Here is a 15,412-nt window from a genome sequence, read left to right as displayed (position 1 = left end):
ATCTCCTTTGGTTGGGTGGGAATCCTTCCTGGAAGGACAGGAAATTTCTCCTGGAGAGATTGGGAATCCTTCCTGGAGAAATGGGAAATCTCTCTTGGAAGAGTAGGAATCCTTCCTGGAGAGACTGGAAATCCTTTCTGGAGAAATTGGAAATCTCCCTTGGATGAGTGGGAATCCATCCTGAATAAATGGGAAATTTCTCTTGGAAGAGTGGGAATCCTTCCTGGAAAGATTGGAAATCTCCCATTGGAGATTTGGAAATTGGAGGAGTGGGAATCTTTCCTGTAGAGAAGGGAAATTTCTTTTGGAGGGGTTGGGAATCCTTCCTGGAGAGATTGGAAATCCCTCCTGCAGAGGTGGGAAATCCTTCCCAGGTGAGATGGGAAAGTCTGCCTGGGGAGAAAGAAAATCTCTCTTGGAGGGGTTGGGAATCCTTCCTGGAAAGATTGGAAATCTCCCTTGGAGGAGTGGGAATCCTTCCTGGAAAGACAAGAAATCTCTCCTGGAGAGGTTGGGAATCCTTCCTGGAGAGATGGGGAATCCCTCCTGCAGAAGTGGGAAATCCTTCCCAGGTGAGATGGGAAATCCTTCCTGTAGAAAGGGGAAATCTCTCCTGGAGGGTTTGGGAATCTTTCCTGGGGGAGATTAAAAATCTCTTTTAGAGGAATGGGAATCCTTCCTGAATAGAAGGGAAATCTCCCTTGGAGGAGTGGGAATTCTTCCTGGAGAGATTGAAAATTTCCCTTGGAGGGTTGGGAATCCTTCCTGGAAAGACAGGAAGTTTCTCCTGGAGGGGTTGGGAATCCTTACTGGGAAGACAAGAAATCTCTCTTGAGGAGTGGGGATCCTTCCCGGAGAGAGATGGGAAATCTTTCCCAGGTGGGATGGGAAATCTTTCCTGTAGAGAAGGGAAATCTCTCTTGGAGGGGATGGGAAATCTCCCTTGGAAGGATGGGAATTCTTCCTGGAAAGACAGGAAATCTCTCCTGGAGGGTTTGGGAATCTTTCCTGGGGGAGATTAAAAATCTCTTTTAGAGGAGTGGGAATCCTTCCTGAATAAATGGGAAATTTCCCTTGGAAGGGTGGGAATTCTTCCTGTAGAGAAGGGAAATTTCTTTTGGAGGACTGGGAATCCTTCCTGAATAAATGGGAAATCTCTCTTGGGGGATTGGGAATCCTTCCTGGAGAAATGGGATATTTCTCTTGGAGGAGTGGGAATTCTTCCTGAATAAATGGGAAATCTCCTTTGGTGGGGTGGGAATCCCTCCTGGAGAAATTGGGAATCCCTCCTGCAGAGGTGGGAAATCCTTCCCAGGTGGGATGGGAAATCCTGCCTAGAAAGAAGGGAAATCTCTCTTGGAGAGGTTGGGAATCCTTTCTGGAGAGATGGGAAATCCCTCCTGCAGAAGTGGGAAGTCCTTCCCAGGTGGGATGGGAAATCCTTCCTGTAGAGAGGGGAAATCTCCCTTGGAAGGGTGGGAATCCTTCCTGGAAAGGTGGGAAATCCTGAAGGAAGGGGCAAACCGTGGAATATTTCCCCGTGGTCACTGCAGCACTCCGAGCCTGTGGAATTGCCCATCCCAGTGGAACGGGAGCATCCCCGTGTCCATCCCTTTGCCGTGCCCGTTCCCTGGGGGCAGGGATTGAGCGTTCCTCTCCCATTTCCCGGGGCAGGGATTGAGCGTTCCTTCCCCATTTCCCGGGGCAAGGATTGAGCGTTCCTTCCCCATTTCCCGGGGCAGGGATTGAGCGTTCCTTCCCCATTTCCCAAGGCACGGATTGAGCGTTCATCCCGCATTTCCCAGGCCAGGGACTGAGCGTTCCTCCCGCATTTCCCAAGGCAGGGATTGAGCGTTCCTCCCCCATTTCCCGGGGCAGGGATTGAGCGTTCCTCCCCCATTTCCCAGGGCAGGGATTGAGCGTTCCTCCCGCATTTCCCAGGGCAGGGATTGAGCATTCCTCCCGCATTTCCCGGGGCAGGGATTGAGCGTTCCTCCTGCATTTTCCGGGTCAGGAATTGAGCGTTCCTCCCGCATTTCCCAAGGCAGGGATTGAGCGTTCCTCCCGCATTTCCCGGGGCAGGGATTGAGCGTTCCATCCCCATTTCCCAGGGCAGGGACTGAGCGTTCCATCCCCATTTCCCAAGGCACGGATTGAGCGTTCCATTCCCATTTCCCAGGGCAGGGATTGAGCGTTCCATCCCCATTTCCCAAGGCAGGGATTGAGCGTTCCATCCCCATTTCCCAGGGCAGGGATTGAGCGTTCCTCCCGCATTTCCCAGGGCAGGGATTGAGCGTTCCTCCCTCATTTCCCGGGGCAGGGACTGAGCGTTCCTCCCGGGGCAGGGACTGAGCGTTCCTCCCCCATTTCCCAAGGCAGGGATTGAGCGTTCCTCTCCCATTTCCCGGGGCAGGGATTGAGCGTTCCTTCCCCATTTCCCAGGGCAGGGATTGAGCGTTCCTCTCCCATTTCCCAGGGCAGGGATTGAGCGTTCCTCCCCCATTTCCCAAGGCAGGGATTGAGTTTTCCTCCCCCATTTCCCACACCCGCCGTCCCTGGCTCTGATCCCACCCGGGCTTCCCTCCCTCCCCGTGGGCTCGGCTTTGTCGGGAATGTTTTCCCCGGGCGCTGCGGGATCCCGGAGCTGCCGGAGGGGGCTCTGCCAGCTTCCTGCCTTGGCTGCTGGCTCGGCTCCGTGTGCCAAGCCGGGAGCTCCCTGTGGGAAGCGTTTGTGCCACCGGGATTGGCGGCTCGGGGTGGGCTGGGGGCGGTGGGTGTCGCTTGTGGGAGGGATTTCTCCTCTCCAAGGAAGTAGGAGGTAGAATTAGTCGGGAAAAACAGAATGGACTGTTCCTTGCTCTCTGTTTTGGAGTGGATCCTTCCTTGCTCTCTGCTTTGGATGCTGCAGTGGAATCGTGGGATAATTCAGGCTGGAAAAGCCCTCGGACAGCCCTGAATTCCCAGCACTGACCGTGTCCCCAAGTGCCACATGCACAGGGCTGCTGAATCCCCCAGGGATGGGCACTCCACCCCTGCCAGGGCTGTGCCAGTCAGGAATCCCTGAAATCCAGGGGTTCAGCCTGTGCCAGTCAGGAATCCCTGAAATCCAGGGGTTCAGCCTGTGCCAGTCACTCAGGAATCACTGAAATCCAGGGGTTCAGCCTGTGCCAGTCAGGAATCTCTGAAATCCAGGGGTTCAGGTTGTGCCAGTCAGGGATCCCTGAAATCCGGGGGTTCAGCCTGTGCCAGTCAGGGATCCCTGAAATCCAGGGGTTCAGCCTGTGCCAGTCACTCAGGAATCCCTGAAATCCAGGGGTTCAGCCTGTGCCAGTCACTCAGGGATCCCTGAAATCCAGGGGTTCAGCCTGTGCCAGTCAGGGATCCCTGAAATCCAGGGGTTCAGCCTGTGCCAGTCAGGGATCCCTGAAATCCAAGGGTTCAGCCTGTGCCAGTCACTCAGGAATCCCTGAAATCCAGGGGTTCAGCCTGTGCCAGTCACTCAGGAATCCCTGAAATCCAGGGGTTCAGCCTGTGCCAGTCACTCAGGAATCCCTGAAATCCAGCCCTTTCCAAGAAGGAATTTTCCCAAAATTATCCAACCTGGCCCAGCCTGAGGCCGTTCCCTCTCCTCCTGTCCCTGTTCCCTGGGAGCAGATCCCAACTCCCACCTGGCTCCAGGAATCCAGGGAGTTTTGGAGGGCCAAAAGTTCCCCCTGATCCCCCTTTTCTCCAGGCTGAGCCCCTTTCCCAGCTCCCCCAGCTGCTCCTGGAGCTCCAAACCCTTCCCTGGCCGCTGGGTTGGGACAGACAGACAGCAGGAGGAGCCCGGGCTGCGGGTGGGGTGTGGGATGATGCTGTCAGGGATGCAGGGCTGGGATGTGGCTGCCTGCCAGGGGTTGCCATGGAAACAGCAGCTGCTGCAGCAGCACTGCAGTGGGAGGTGGCAGAGCAGCAGGGGACACCTGGTGACACCTGGGAATGCAGGCACACCTGCCAGGGAGGGACAGGACACAGGGAATGGCTTCCCAATGGCAAAGGAGAGATTTGGGTGGGATTTTGGGAAGGAATTCCTCCCTGGGAGGGTGGGCAGGGCCTGGCACAGGGTGCCCAGAGAAGCTGTGGCTGCCCCTGGGTACTTGGGAGTGTCCCTGGAGCCACCTGGGACCACCTGGGACAGTCCCTGTCCATGGCACAAGGTGGGGCTGATGGGATTTAAAATCCTTCTCACCTAAGCCATTCCATGATTCTGTGTCCCCAAATGCCACCCACACATGGATTTCACCCATCCCAGTCCCTGAGCAGCATGTGCCAGTTGCTGAGGAATCCCTGAAATCCAGGGGTTCAGCCTGTGCCAGTCGGGGATCCCTGAAATCCAGGGGTTCAACCTGTGCCAGTCAAGAATACCTGAAATCCAGGGGTTCAGCCTGTGCCAGTCAGGAATCCCTGAAATCCAGGGGTTCAGCCTGTGCCAGTTGCTGAGGAATCCCTGAAATCCAGGGGTTCAGCCTGTGCCAGTCACTCAGGGATCCCTGAAATCCAGGGGTTCAGCCTGTGCCAGCCAGTCAGGAATCCCTGAAATCCAGGGGTTCATCCTGTGCCAGTCACTCAGGGATCCCTGAAATCCAGGGCTTCAGCCTGTGCCAGTCAGGCATCCCTGAAATCCAGGGGTTCAGCCTGTGCCAGTCACTCAGGAATCCCTGAAATCCAGGGGTTCAGCCTGTGCCAGTCAGGAATCCCTGAAATCCAGGGGTTCAGCCTGTGCCAGTCAGGGATCCCTGAAATCCAGGGGTTCAGCCTGTGCCAGTCTCTCAGGAGTCCCTGAAATCGAGGGGTTCAGCCTGTGCCAGTCAGGGATCCCTGAAATCCAGGGGTTCAGCCTGTGCCAGTCACTCAGGAATCCCTGAAATCCAGCCCTTTCCAAGAAGGAATTTTCCCAAAATTATCCAACCTGGCTCAACCTGAGGCCGTTCCCTCTCCTCCTGTCCCTGTTCCCTGGGAGCAGATCCCAACTCCCACCTGGCTCCAAGAATCCAGGGAGTTTTGGAGGGCCAAAAGTTCCCCCTGATCCCCCTTTTCTCCAGGCTGAGCCCCTTTCCCAGCTCCCACAGCTGCTCCTGGAGCTCCAGCCCCTTCCCTGGCCGCTGGGTTGGGACAGACAGACAGCAGGAGGAGCCCGGGCTGCGGGTGGGGTGTGGGATGATGCTGTCAGGGATGCAGGGCTGGGATGTGGCTGCCTGCCAGGGGTTGCCATGGAAACAGCAGCTGCTGCAGCAGCACTGCAGTGGGAGGTGGCAGAGCAGCAGGGGACACCTGGTGACACCTGGGAATGCAGGCACACCTGCCAGGGAGGGACAGGACACAGGGAATGGCTTCCCAATGGGAGAGGAGAGATTTGGGTGGGATTTTGGGAAGGAATTCCTCCCTGTGAGGGTGGAGAGGCCCTGGCACAGGGTGCCCAGAGAAGCTGTGGCTGCCCCCGGGTACTTGGGAGTGTCCCTGGAGCCACCTGGGACTCTGGGAGGTGTCCCTGTCCATGGCACGAGGTGGGGCTGATGGGATTTAAAATCCTTCTCACCCAAGCCATTCCATGATTGTGTGTCCCCAAATGCCACCCACACATGGATTTCACCCATCCCAGTCCCTGAGCAGCATGTGCCAGTTGCTGAGGAATCCCTGAAATCCAGGGGTTCAGCCTGTGCCAGTCACTCAGGAATCCCTGAAATCCAGGGGTTCAGCCTGTGCCAGTCAGGGATCCCTGAAATCCAGGGGTTCAGCCTGTGCCAGTCAGGGATCCCTGAAATCCAGGGGTTCAGCCTGTGCCAGTCAGGAATCCCTGAAATCCAGGGGTTCAGCCTGTGCCACTCAGGAATTCCTGAAATCCAGGGGTTCAGCCTGTGCCAGTCACTCAGGGATCCCTGAAATCCAGGGGTTCAGCCTGTGCCAGTCACTCAGGGATCCCTGAAATCCAGAGGTTCAGCCTGTGCCAGTCACTCAGGAATCCCTGAAATCCAGGGGTTCAGCCTGTGCCAGTCACTCAGGGATCCCTGAAATCCAGGGGTTCAGCCTGTGCCAGTCGGGAATCCCTGAAATCCAGGGGTTCAGCCTGTGCCAGTCAGGAATCCCTGAAATCCAGGGGTTCAGCCCAAGGAGGCCAGTGGAAGTGCCCCCCAGTTCTGAGCTGTATCCAAGTGTTTGCCCTCCTCAGCTCCCATCAGGAATTCCCTGTGCCCCCAAACCCCACACCCCACTGTGCCCCCAAACCCCACACCCCACTGTGCCCCCAAACCCACACCCCACTGTGCCACCATTTCCCGACTCTCCTTCACTCCCCCTTCCCCAAATTCTCCTGCCCTGCCCTGCTGGGTGTCCTGTGGCTGCAGGGACACTGGGGTGGGGACAGGGCTGTCCCTCAGGCTCATGGCTCTGCTTCTGCTCTCTCCACAGATTCCCTGGATGCCACCAAGGCCAGCAAACTGGTGAGTGACCCCAGCACTTTTGTCACCTCGGAGAGGTTTCCATCCCTTCAGGAAGAGCACGTGGACACTTGCATAGGGATAAAATGCCCATGGAAAAGGGAATTTCTCCTAAAACCCATGGGAAACAAGGTGTACAAAATGTCATTTTCAGCCAGGAATCGGTGGCTTCCTGAGGGATTATCCAGCACAAATCCCGTGTCACACATTTTAATCTGAGTTCAGCAGCGTTCCCTGGCTGCTTCTTCCAAACCCTGACCCTCCTGGAATCCTGCAATCCTGGAAAGGACCTCAAAGCCCCCCAGATCCTGCAGGGAACACCTTCCACTATGCCAGGGTGCTCCAAGCCCCTTCCAACCTGCCCTTGGACATTTCCAGGGATGCTGGGGCAGCTCCCCTCTGAGTGCCTCCATCCAGGAGCTCCAGAGGCTCCTGGGACACGGATAGGGACGTGTTGTACCCAAATGTGAGGGATATTTCCTAAGGAATGAGGATCTGGAGCAGGTTCCTGTCCTTGGGAATGGCCACACAGGTGTGGGGCAGTGAGGAATTATGGAATGCTGAGGCTGGAAAAACTCCCTGAGACCATCAAGTCCAGCAGTTCCCCCAGCACTGCCCAGGCCACCGGTGCTGGGAGCAGGGATGGAACTGGGTGATCCTGTGGGTGGGTTTGGGTGGTTTGGGGTAAGAATTGGGTTTTCCATGGGGATAAACTGGCCCAGCTGGGATGTGGGCAGTGTGGGAAAGGAAATGGTGGGGACAAGGAGCTTCTGTGGCACCTGTGGGGCTGGAGTTGCCATTCCAGATAATTCCCAGGAGTGGGAATTGTGCTCCTCACCCCGCTGTGGGTGCTGGATATGAGGATGGAGCAGCACCTGGGGGTTCACTGTGCTCAAACCCTGGTGAATGTGAGCTCCAGCCAGAGGGGAGGATGGAAATGGATTCCCTGCCCTGTGTCAGAGGGATTTTGGAAGGTTTTTGGGCTTTTCCTGCTGTGTGGGGTGTGATCCATCAAGCCCTGGCACTGCTGGAGCCTGTGCTCCATGTGCTCCCTGCCTGATCCTCCTGCTTTAATTCCACCCTGGAATTCATTAGAAGACAAAGAGAATATTTAGAGAACCTCAACGTTCTTGAAATCAGGGAATGGGGATTGCTCTTGGAATTCTTTTGTGCTGCTGATGTGGGGAAGGGGTCAGGACAGGAGATGCTGCTCCATGGGCAGCTGCATTCCAGAGCATTCCTGCTGGTTTGCCATGGAATCCTGGAATGGTTTGGGGTGGGAGAGACCTTAAAGCCCATCCAGGGACATTTCCCATTATCCCAGGTGGCTCCAAGCCCCATCCAGCCTGGCCTTGGACACTTCCAGGGATCCAGGGACAGCCACAGCAAATCTGGGAATTCCATCCCAGCCCCTCCTCACCCTCACAGGGAGGAATTCCTCCCCAGTGTCCCACCCATCCCTGCCCTCTGGCAGTGGGAACCATTCCCCCTTGTCCTCACATCTCTTCCCCTGGCCCCCAATCCTTTTCCCTGTCTGTGCACCTTGAAATGATTTATTCCCCTTTGTCCTGACTCCCCCCATCCTCCGTGCTGGGGGTGGGGGACAGGAGGTGACCCCAGAGCACGGGGGTGACTCCAGGGCTGTTTCCTCCTTCATTTCCTCCAATTTCCCTGTTTCTGTTTCCCCTCCTGCCTTTCCTGCAGCCTGCAGGGGGTTCCTAGGAGAGCCCCCCAGGGCTGTCTAACCTTCCTTCTGTTCCCTCCTCACGCAGCGCGGAGCCAAGCCCAAAAAGGTGCTGTCCGTCTGTCTGTCCGTCCGTCCCTCCCTCCCCCGCGCGCGGCCGCATGCCGGGGCCATCGTCACCCTCACCGTCCCCATGCTGGTGCTGCATGGCTGTCCCTGCATGTGCTGCCAGCCCGGGAGGGGACACGGCTCAGGGTGGGGTCACATCACCGTGCCATCGTGGAATGTCGGGGTGGGAAATGCCTCGGAGAGCGGCGAGTTGGCAGTGCTGTCCCCAAGTGTCACATCTGCAGGGATGGGGACTGTCCCCTGCTCTGGGCAGCCTCTTCCATTGTTTTCCAGCTCTTTCCACGAAGGAATTTTCCCACTGTCCAGCCTGAATCTCCCCTGGCACAACTCTCTCGGATATTTTTATAACCCCTAAACCCTCGGTGACCTGGGGACAAGTGGCACCTTCTCAGGGCTGTCCTGTCCCTGGGCTCTGGCGCCTTTTGGGGACACTCAAACCCCCCTGGTTTGTGACAATTACTGGAGGCAGAAATCTTTCATGCAAGGATGAGCTGAAACTCCAAAGGTCCTGGGAAGGAATCCCAGAATGGTTTGGGTTGGGATGGACATTAAAGCCCATCTCATTGCACACCACGGGCAGGGAATCATCATTCCCTGCAGGAAATTTGGGGATTTTTTTTCCCCTCTTGGGAATTGTGCCCAGAGAAAAGCCAAGGTGGGCATTGAAACCATGGGAGAGGGGAGGGAGGTGTTACCTGTGCTCCCTTTGGTCCAGATTTGCTTTCCAGCTGCCTCTGTGTTGATTTTTGGGTGGAAAAATGATCCAAAAAGTTCTGTTTGTCCATGGGAAGTCCAGAGGAGAGGAGCAATGTGGAATCTGCTGAGAGCCTGTGGAGAGAGGCCAGGAGCACCTGTCCCCAAGTGTCCCCTCCTTGTGTCCCCCAGATCCAGGTGTCTCCGTGTCCCCGAGGCTTCAGGGGCCGTGTGGATCCCTCATCAGGGGCTCTGCTGGGATGGGATTCCTGTTGGGAATGTTGGATTCTGCCTTCCCCGTCCCTGTTCTGGTGGGTTGGCAGCTGCTCCGTGTCCCCGCTGTGTCCCCGCTGTCTGCTCGGAGCTGCGGCTGGGATTAGGATCAGGGGCTGTGGCTGTCACTGTGCTGGGGATCTGTGACTGTCACTGCCCTGGGGCTGTGACTGTCACTGTCACTGCCCTGAGGATCTGTGACTGTCACTGTCCTGGCAATCATGAATCTGTGACTGTCACTGTGCTGGGGATCTGTGACTGTCACTGTCCTGGCAATCATGGATCTGTGACTGTCACTGTCCTGGGGCTGTGACTGTCACTGCCTAGCAATCATGGATCTGTCACTGTCCTGGGGATCTGTGACTGTCACTGTGCTGGCAATCATAGATCTGTGACTGTCACTGTCATGGGGATCTGTGACTGTCACTGTCCTGGCAATCATGGATCTGTGACTGTCACTGTCACTGTGCTGGGGATCTGTGACTGTCACTGTCCTGGCAATCATGGATCTGTGACTGTCACTGTCCTGGGGATCTGTGACTGTCACTGTCACTGCCCTGAGGATCTGTGACTGTCACTGTCCTGGCAATCATGGATCTGTGACTGTCACTGTGCTGGGGATCTGTGACTGTCACTGTCCTGGCAATCATGGGGGTGTGACTGTCACTGTGCTGGGGATCTGTGACTGTCACTGTCCTGGCAATCATGGGGGTGTGACTGTCACTGTCCTGGGGATCTGTGACTGTCACTGTCCTGCAGTCATGGGGGTGTGACTGTCACTGCCATGAGGGTCTGTGACTGTCACTGTCCTGGGGATCTGTGACTGTCACTGTGCTGGGGATCTGTGACTGTCACTGTCCTGGCAATCTTGGATCTGTGACTGTCACTGTCATGGGGATCTGTGACTGTCACTGTCCTGGGGATTTGGGGCTGTCACTGTCTTGGGGCTGTGACAGTCATTGTCCTGAAGATCATGGATCTGTCACTGCCCTGGGGTCTGGGGCTGTGACTGTCACTGTGCTGGGGGTCATGGATTTGTTGCTGTTGTGGGGATCCTGTTTGAGTGACAGTCACTGTCTGAGGATCTGTGACTGTCACTGTCCTGAGGATCATGCATCTGTGACAGTCACTGTCCTGAGCATCTGGGACTGTCACTGTCCTGGCGATTGTAGTGACAGTCATTCTCCTGAGGACTGTGGCTCTGTGACAGTCACTGTCCTGGGGATCATGGATTTGTGACTGTCACTGTCCTGGGGATCTGTCACTGTCACTGTCCTGCCCCTCGTCCTGGCTGCACAGACACACCTCACACAGGGACATCCCCATTGAGGCACAGCCCCCTGCCAGGCCCTGCTGTCCCCTCACAATTTACCCTTTCAGCCACTCATGGCCCTGAGAGCCCGCCCTGCCCCCACACGGGGCTGTGCCATCTGCGGGGGGGGGACCTGGATAATGAGAGTAATTAGCGGGTAAATCCTCGTTCTGGAGATTAGGGCGGCTCCTGTGTGTCAAATATAGACTTTAATCTACAGACTTTATTGTGCAGAGCTGCTGCCAGATGGGCCTTCACCCCTGCTGTGCCCCTTCCCTGTTTTCCATGGATTTGGGATGCTGTGGCCTTTGGGTCGTGCTGTTGCCAGGGCTCGCAGCAGGGGCTGCAGGACACTGGGGGCCCTGTCCCTTGCCTGTGACACTGTGTTGGGTGTCCCTGATCTTGGAGCAGGAGGTCCATGCTGTCCTCGCGGGGTGCTGGCCTCTGTCCTGGGCCAGGCTGCCTGGGAAGGACCCCAAAATCTGGTTAAAGAGCAGGAAAAGGTTCTTTCTTTCCCAGGTCATTTTTGGGATGAAGCAGGTTGTGCTGTGTTCATCCCCATGACAATGTGTCTCCTGCTGCAGTGCTGGGTGACACTGCGTCATGGATGTCACCTCCCAGGGACACGGAGGTGGCAGGGCTGTGATGGGAACAGGGAACTCCCAGGGATGCAGGGAAAGGCTCCAGCAAAAGCTCTGCCTCACTTGGGAGCTGCCAGGGTCTGATCCATTCAGGGATCCTGGAATTGTGGAATATTTAGGTTGGAAAAGCCCTCTGAGACCCCTGAGTCCCACTGTCCCCTGACACTGCCAAGTGTCCCCAAGTGCCACAAGCACAGGTGGCATGTGCTGGTGCTGTGACGCTGCTGTTAAATCCTGTCCTGCCACCTCAGGTCACCTGTCCCCCGCTGCTGCAGCCAGTTTGATCCTGGGATCGTCCCTGGATGATCAGGTTTGTCCCTCTGCAGTGACATCGCTGTTCTTCCATCCTCCCAGTGGCATTCCATGTGCCAGGGCTGCATTCCTGCTGTGCCCTGGGGCTGGGCCAGTTCTGCTGGGCACCTGCTGCCATCCCATCCCAGGGTGACCCGTCAGTGGCTGGATCAGTGTCTGGGTGTTATCTTGGTGTTATCCCGGTGTTATCCTGGTGTTATCCCGGTGTTATACAGGAGCAGCCAGGTCAGTGTCCAGGTGTTATCCCGGTGTTATCCCGGTGTTATCCTGGTGTTACACAGGAGCAGCCAGGTCAGTGTCCGGGTGTTATCCTGGTGTTACACAGGAGCAGCCAGGTCAGTGTCCAGGTGTTATCCCGGTGTTATCCCGGTGTTATCCCGGTGTTATACAGGAGCAGCCAAGTCAGTGTCCAGGTGTTATCCCGGTGTTATCCTGGTGTTATACAGGAGCAGCCAGGTCAGTGTCCAGGTGTTATCCTGGTGTTATACAGGAGCAGCCAGGTCAGTGTCCGGGTGTTATCCCGGTGTTATCCCGGTGTTATCCTGGTGTTATACAGGAGCAGCCAGGTCAGTGTCTGGGTGTTATCCTGGTGTCATCCTGGTGTTATCCTGGTGTTACACAGGAGCAGCCAGGTCAGTGTCCGGGTGTTATCCCGGTGTTATCCCGGTGTTATCCTGGTGTTATACAGGAGCAGCCAGGTCAGTGTCCGGGTGTTATCCCGATGTTATCCCGGTGTTATCCCGGTGTTATACAGGAGCAGCCAGGTCAGTGTCCGGGTGTTATCCCAGTGTTATCCTGGTCTCATTCTGGTCTCCATGCAGGACTGGTAGGGTCAGTGTCTGGTTGTTATCCTGGTGTTATCCCGGTCTCCATACAGGACCAGCTAGGTCAGTGTCTGGTTGTTATCCCGGTGTTATCCCGGTGTTATCCCGGTCTCCATGCAGCAGTGGCTGGGTTGGTGTCCGGGTGTTATCCTGGTGTTATCTCAGTGTTATCCCAGTCTCCATGTAGGAGTGGCCAGGTCAGTGTCCAGCTGCTATCCCAGTGTTATCCCAGTGTTATCCCGGTCTCTGTGCAGGAGCAGCTGGGTCAGTGTCTGGTTGTTATCCCGGTGTTATCCCAGTGTTATCCTGGCCTCCATGCAGGATTGGTGGGGTCGGTGTCTGGTTGTTATCCCGGTCTCTGCAGGAGCAGCCAGGTCAGTACCCAGTTGTTGTCCCAGTGCTATCCCGGTGCTATCCCAGTCTCCATACAGGAGTGGCCAGGTCAGTGTCTGGGTGTTATCCCGGTGTTATCCCGGTGTTATCCCGGTGTTATCCCAGTCTCCATGCAGGAATGGCCAGGTTGTTATCCTGGTGTTATCCCAGTCTCCATGCAGGAATGGCCAGGTTGTTATCCTGGTGTTATCCCAGTGCTATCCCAGTCTCCATGCAGGAATAGCCAGGTTGTTATCCTGGTGTCATCCCGGTGTCATCCCGGTGTTATCCCGGTGCTATCCCAGTCTCCATGCAGGAATAGCCAGGTTGTTATCCTGGTGTTATTCCGGTGTTATCCCGGTGTTATCCTGGTGCTATCCCAGTCTCCATGCAGGAATGGCCAGGTTGTTATCCCGGTGTCATCCCGGTGTTATCCCGGTGCTATCCCAGTCTCCATGCAGGAATGGCCAGGTTGTTATCCCGGTGTCATCCCAGTGTTATCCTGGTGCTATCCCAGTCTCCATGCAGGAGCAGCTGGCCCATTCCAGCCCGGAGCAGGTCCCAGCTGTTCTGTTGAACCCAGAGGGGCCACCCCAAGCCCCGTTAATCCTTTAGAGGAGCAGATAATCCATCAGCTCCCAAACCCCAGCTCACCCCCGCTGCCCAAACCGTGTCCATGGCAGGGCCTGGATGATCCCAGGGCAGATTTGCCAGGCACTGCTGTTCCTCAGGCCTGGTGACACCCCTGTGACAGCTCTGTGTGTCCCCAAGGGAGCCTGTGGGGATTATTTTGATGTCACCCTCTGGGGACAGGAGCTGAGCAGCAGCTGGTGCTGCAAACAGATGACTCCACGGAAAAGAGCTGGAGTTAACCTGGCATCTCCTCTCCAATCCTCTAAAGAACCAGGAATTCTCCCATCTGTGCTGGTGCCACCACCTCCTTCTCATGGATTTAGGATAAAAAACCTCCCTTACCCGTCCCTGAGGAGTTTCAGGGACAGCCCAAAGCACCTGACACCATTTCCCTGGGGTTAATTGCATTTTCTCCCTGCTGCTGCATTTATTGGATCTTTGTGTGGGAAGAGCTGATATATTCTGGATTTAGGGAGCAGAGCTGTGCGAGAGGAGAGGAGCTGGTTCATTAGAGCAGCTCTAATACCCATAATTATCTTAAACCTAAATCCGTGTGAGCCTGCACGTGGCTCCTCCAGAAATGGACACAGCCCTGGGATCATTCAGGGGCTTAAAGCCAAGGATCCAGGATGATTTCATCTGGAAATGCTTCAGAAGGGATTTCTGTTTAGGGCCAGAGCAGTGGGAATGGGAGGGAGATTCTGTTGGAGCGTTGGAATGGATTTGAATTGTCAGCTCTGGGTTTGTGGTGCTCAGGCTGGTGGAGCTCCGGGTTTCTTTGTTTGGAGATGCAATTCCAGTGCCCAAAATTGTCCCTTGGGAATGCTGCCCTGCCCCCAGCGCCTGCACGCAGCCAGAGGGAGCTGCAGGAGAGGAATCATGGAATGGGCTGGGTTAGAGGGGGCCTTAAACCCATCCAGGGACACCTCCCACTGTCCCAGGTGGCTCCAACCCCAGTGTCCAGCCTGGCCTTGGGCACTGCCAGCGATCCAGGGGCAGCCACAGAAAATCTGGCAATTCCAGCCCAGCCAGCAATTCCTTGCCAAGATCCCAGCCCAATCTGCCCTTTCCCAGTGGGAGCCATTCCCTGGCTCCTGTCCCTGCAGGCCTTGTCCCCAGTCCCTCTCCAGCTCTCCTGGAGCCCCTGCAGGGACTCTGAGCATTCCCTGGAATTTTCCTTTCTCCAGGGGAACATTCCGAGCTCTCCCAGAGCAAAAGAGCTCCAGAATCCTGGAATGGTTTGGGTTGGAAAAGACCTTAAATCCCATCCATTCCCACCCCATCCATGGGCAGGGACACCTCCCACTGTCCCAGGTGAATCCAGCCTGGCCTTGGGCACTGCCAGGGATCCAGTGGCAGCCACAGAAAATCTGGGAATTCCATTCCAGCCAGCAATTCCTTGCCAAGATCCCAGCCCAATCTCCCCTTTCCCAGTGGGAGCCATTCCCTGGCTCCTGTCCCTGCAGGCCTTGTCCCCAGTCCCTCTCCAGCTCTCCTGGAGCCCCTGCAGGGACTCTGAGCATTCCCTGGATTTTTCCCTTTTCCATTCCCAGCTCTCCCTGACTCCAGAGCAGAGGGGCTCCAGAATTATGGGATGGTTTGGGTTGTAAGGGACTTTAAAGCCCATCCAGTTCTATCCCATGCCACGGGCAAGGGGACACCTCCCACTATTCCAGGCTGTTCCAAACTCCATCCAGCCTGGCCTTGGACACTTCCCCCACCCCTGATTCCCTGATCCAGGGGTTTTTCAGGAATCAGATCCCAGCACAGATCAGTTGGACACAGGATGTCCCCAGCCTGACATCCTCGGGGGGCTGCTTCCAGGGAATGCCAAAGAGGCCTTTAAATGCTTTTTCTAGGAGATTGGCAGGATTGTGGTGAGGGACTGGAAACACTGGAGGTAAAATTCCCTCTGTGTGTGGAGGGTTGGGTGTGAGCCTGGGGCACCCTGAGCTCCTCTCCCCTCACAGTGTGGGAATTTTGGGAAATAACACGGTTGGAATGGGAGCTGGATGAGTCTGTGTTCATGTTACATAATACAACAATCATATAATGGATGGGATTTA

At 56.1% G+C, this 15,412-nt stretch overlaps 2 protein-coding genes across 15 annotated transcripts in view; both read left to right on the top strand.

Moving 5' to 3' along the window:
- The window catches only part of DCTN1 (dynactin subunit 1), a 77,693-nt gene that overhangs the window by 22,742 nt on the left and 39,539 nt on the right, over window positions 1-15,412 (top strand). For 4 of the 6 annotated variants that reach the window (XM_058024686.1, XM_058024682.1, XM_058024683.1 and 1 more), the window contains exons 4-5: window positions 6,445-6,476; window positions 8,246-8,266. In XM_058024686.1, the coding sequence (XP_057880669.1) occupies window positions 6,445-6,476; window positions 8,246-8,266 (53 nt within the window). The remainder of the gene's footprint in view (window positions 1-6,444; window positions 6,477-8,245; window positions 8,267-15,412) is intronic. The other 2 variants (XM_058024685.1, XM_058024684.1) reach the window with 1 other exon arrangement.
- On the top strand, window positions 11,156-14,515 carry LOC131083751 (uncharacterized). 9 transcript variants are annotated; one of them, XM_058024694.1, is made up of 5 exons: window positions 11,156-11,677; window positions 11,755-11,864; window positions 11,931-11,973; window positions 12,018-12,726; window positions 12,861-14,515. In XM_058024694.1, exons 1-5 carry the CDS (start codon window positions 11,569-11,571, stop codon window positions 12,955-12,957), a joined length of 1,068 nt encoding a protein of 355 aa, XP_057880677.1. In that variant the 5' UTR covers window positions 11,156-11,568; the 3' UTR covers window positions 12,958-14,515. The 9 variants fall into 9 exon arrangements, with proteins under 9 accessions (XP_057880677.1, XP_057880671.1, XP_057880670.1 ...); XM_058024688.1 differs by having other exon boundaries at window positions 12,018-12,860; window positions 12,906-14,515; XM_058024687.1 differs by having other exon boundaries at window positions 12,018-14,515.

This window comes from Melospiza georgiana, chromosome 5 (genome assembly GCF_028018845.1).
Source record: "Melospiza georgiana isolate bMelGeo1 chromosome 5, bMelGeo1.pri, whole genome shotgun sequence".
NCBI classification, from domain to species: Eukaryota; Metazoa; Chordata; class Aves; order Passeriformes; family Passerellidae; genus Melospiza; species Melospiza georgiana.
This window is presented reverse-complemented; position numbering and strand designations above follow the sequence as displayed.

What these genes read in the sequence shown, in the direction of transcription:
- LOC131083751 (XM_058024687.1), top strand. Translation starts at nt 11,569, where the DNA reads ATGTGCCAGGGCTGCATTCCTGCTGTGCCCTGGGGCTGGGCCAGTTCT. An exon ending in GCAGCCAGGTCAGTGTCCAG is followed by an intron (nt 11,865 to 11,930) that starts GTGTTATCCCGG and finishes GTCAGTGTCCAG; the next exon opens with GTGTTATCCCGGTGTTATCC. An exon ending in TGTTATACAGGAGCAGCCAG is followed by an intron (nt 11,974 to 12,017) that starts GTCAGTGTCCAG and finishes AGGAGCAGCCAG; the next exon opens with GTCAGTGTCCGGGTGTTATC.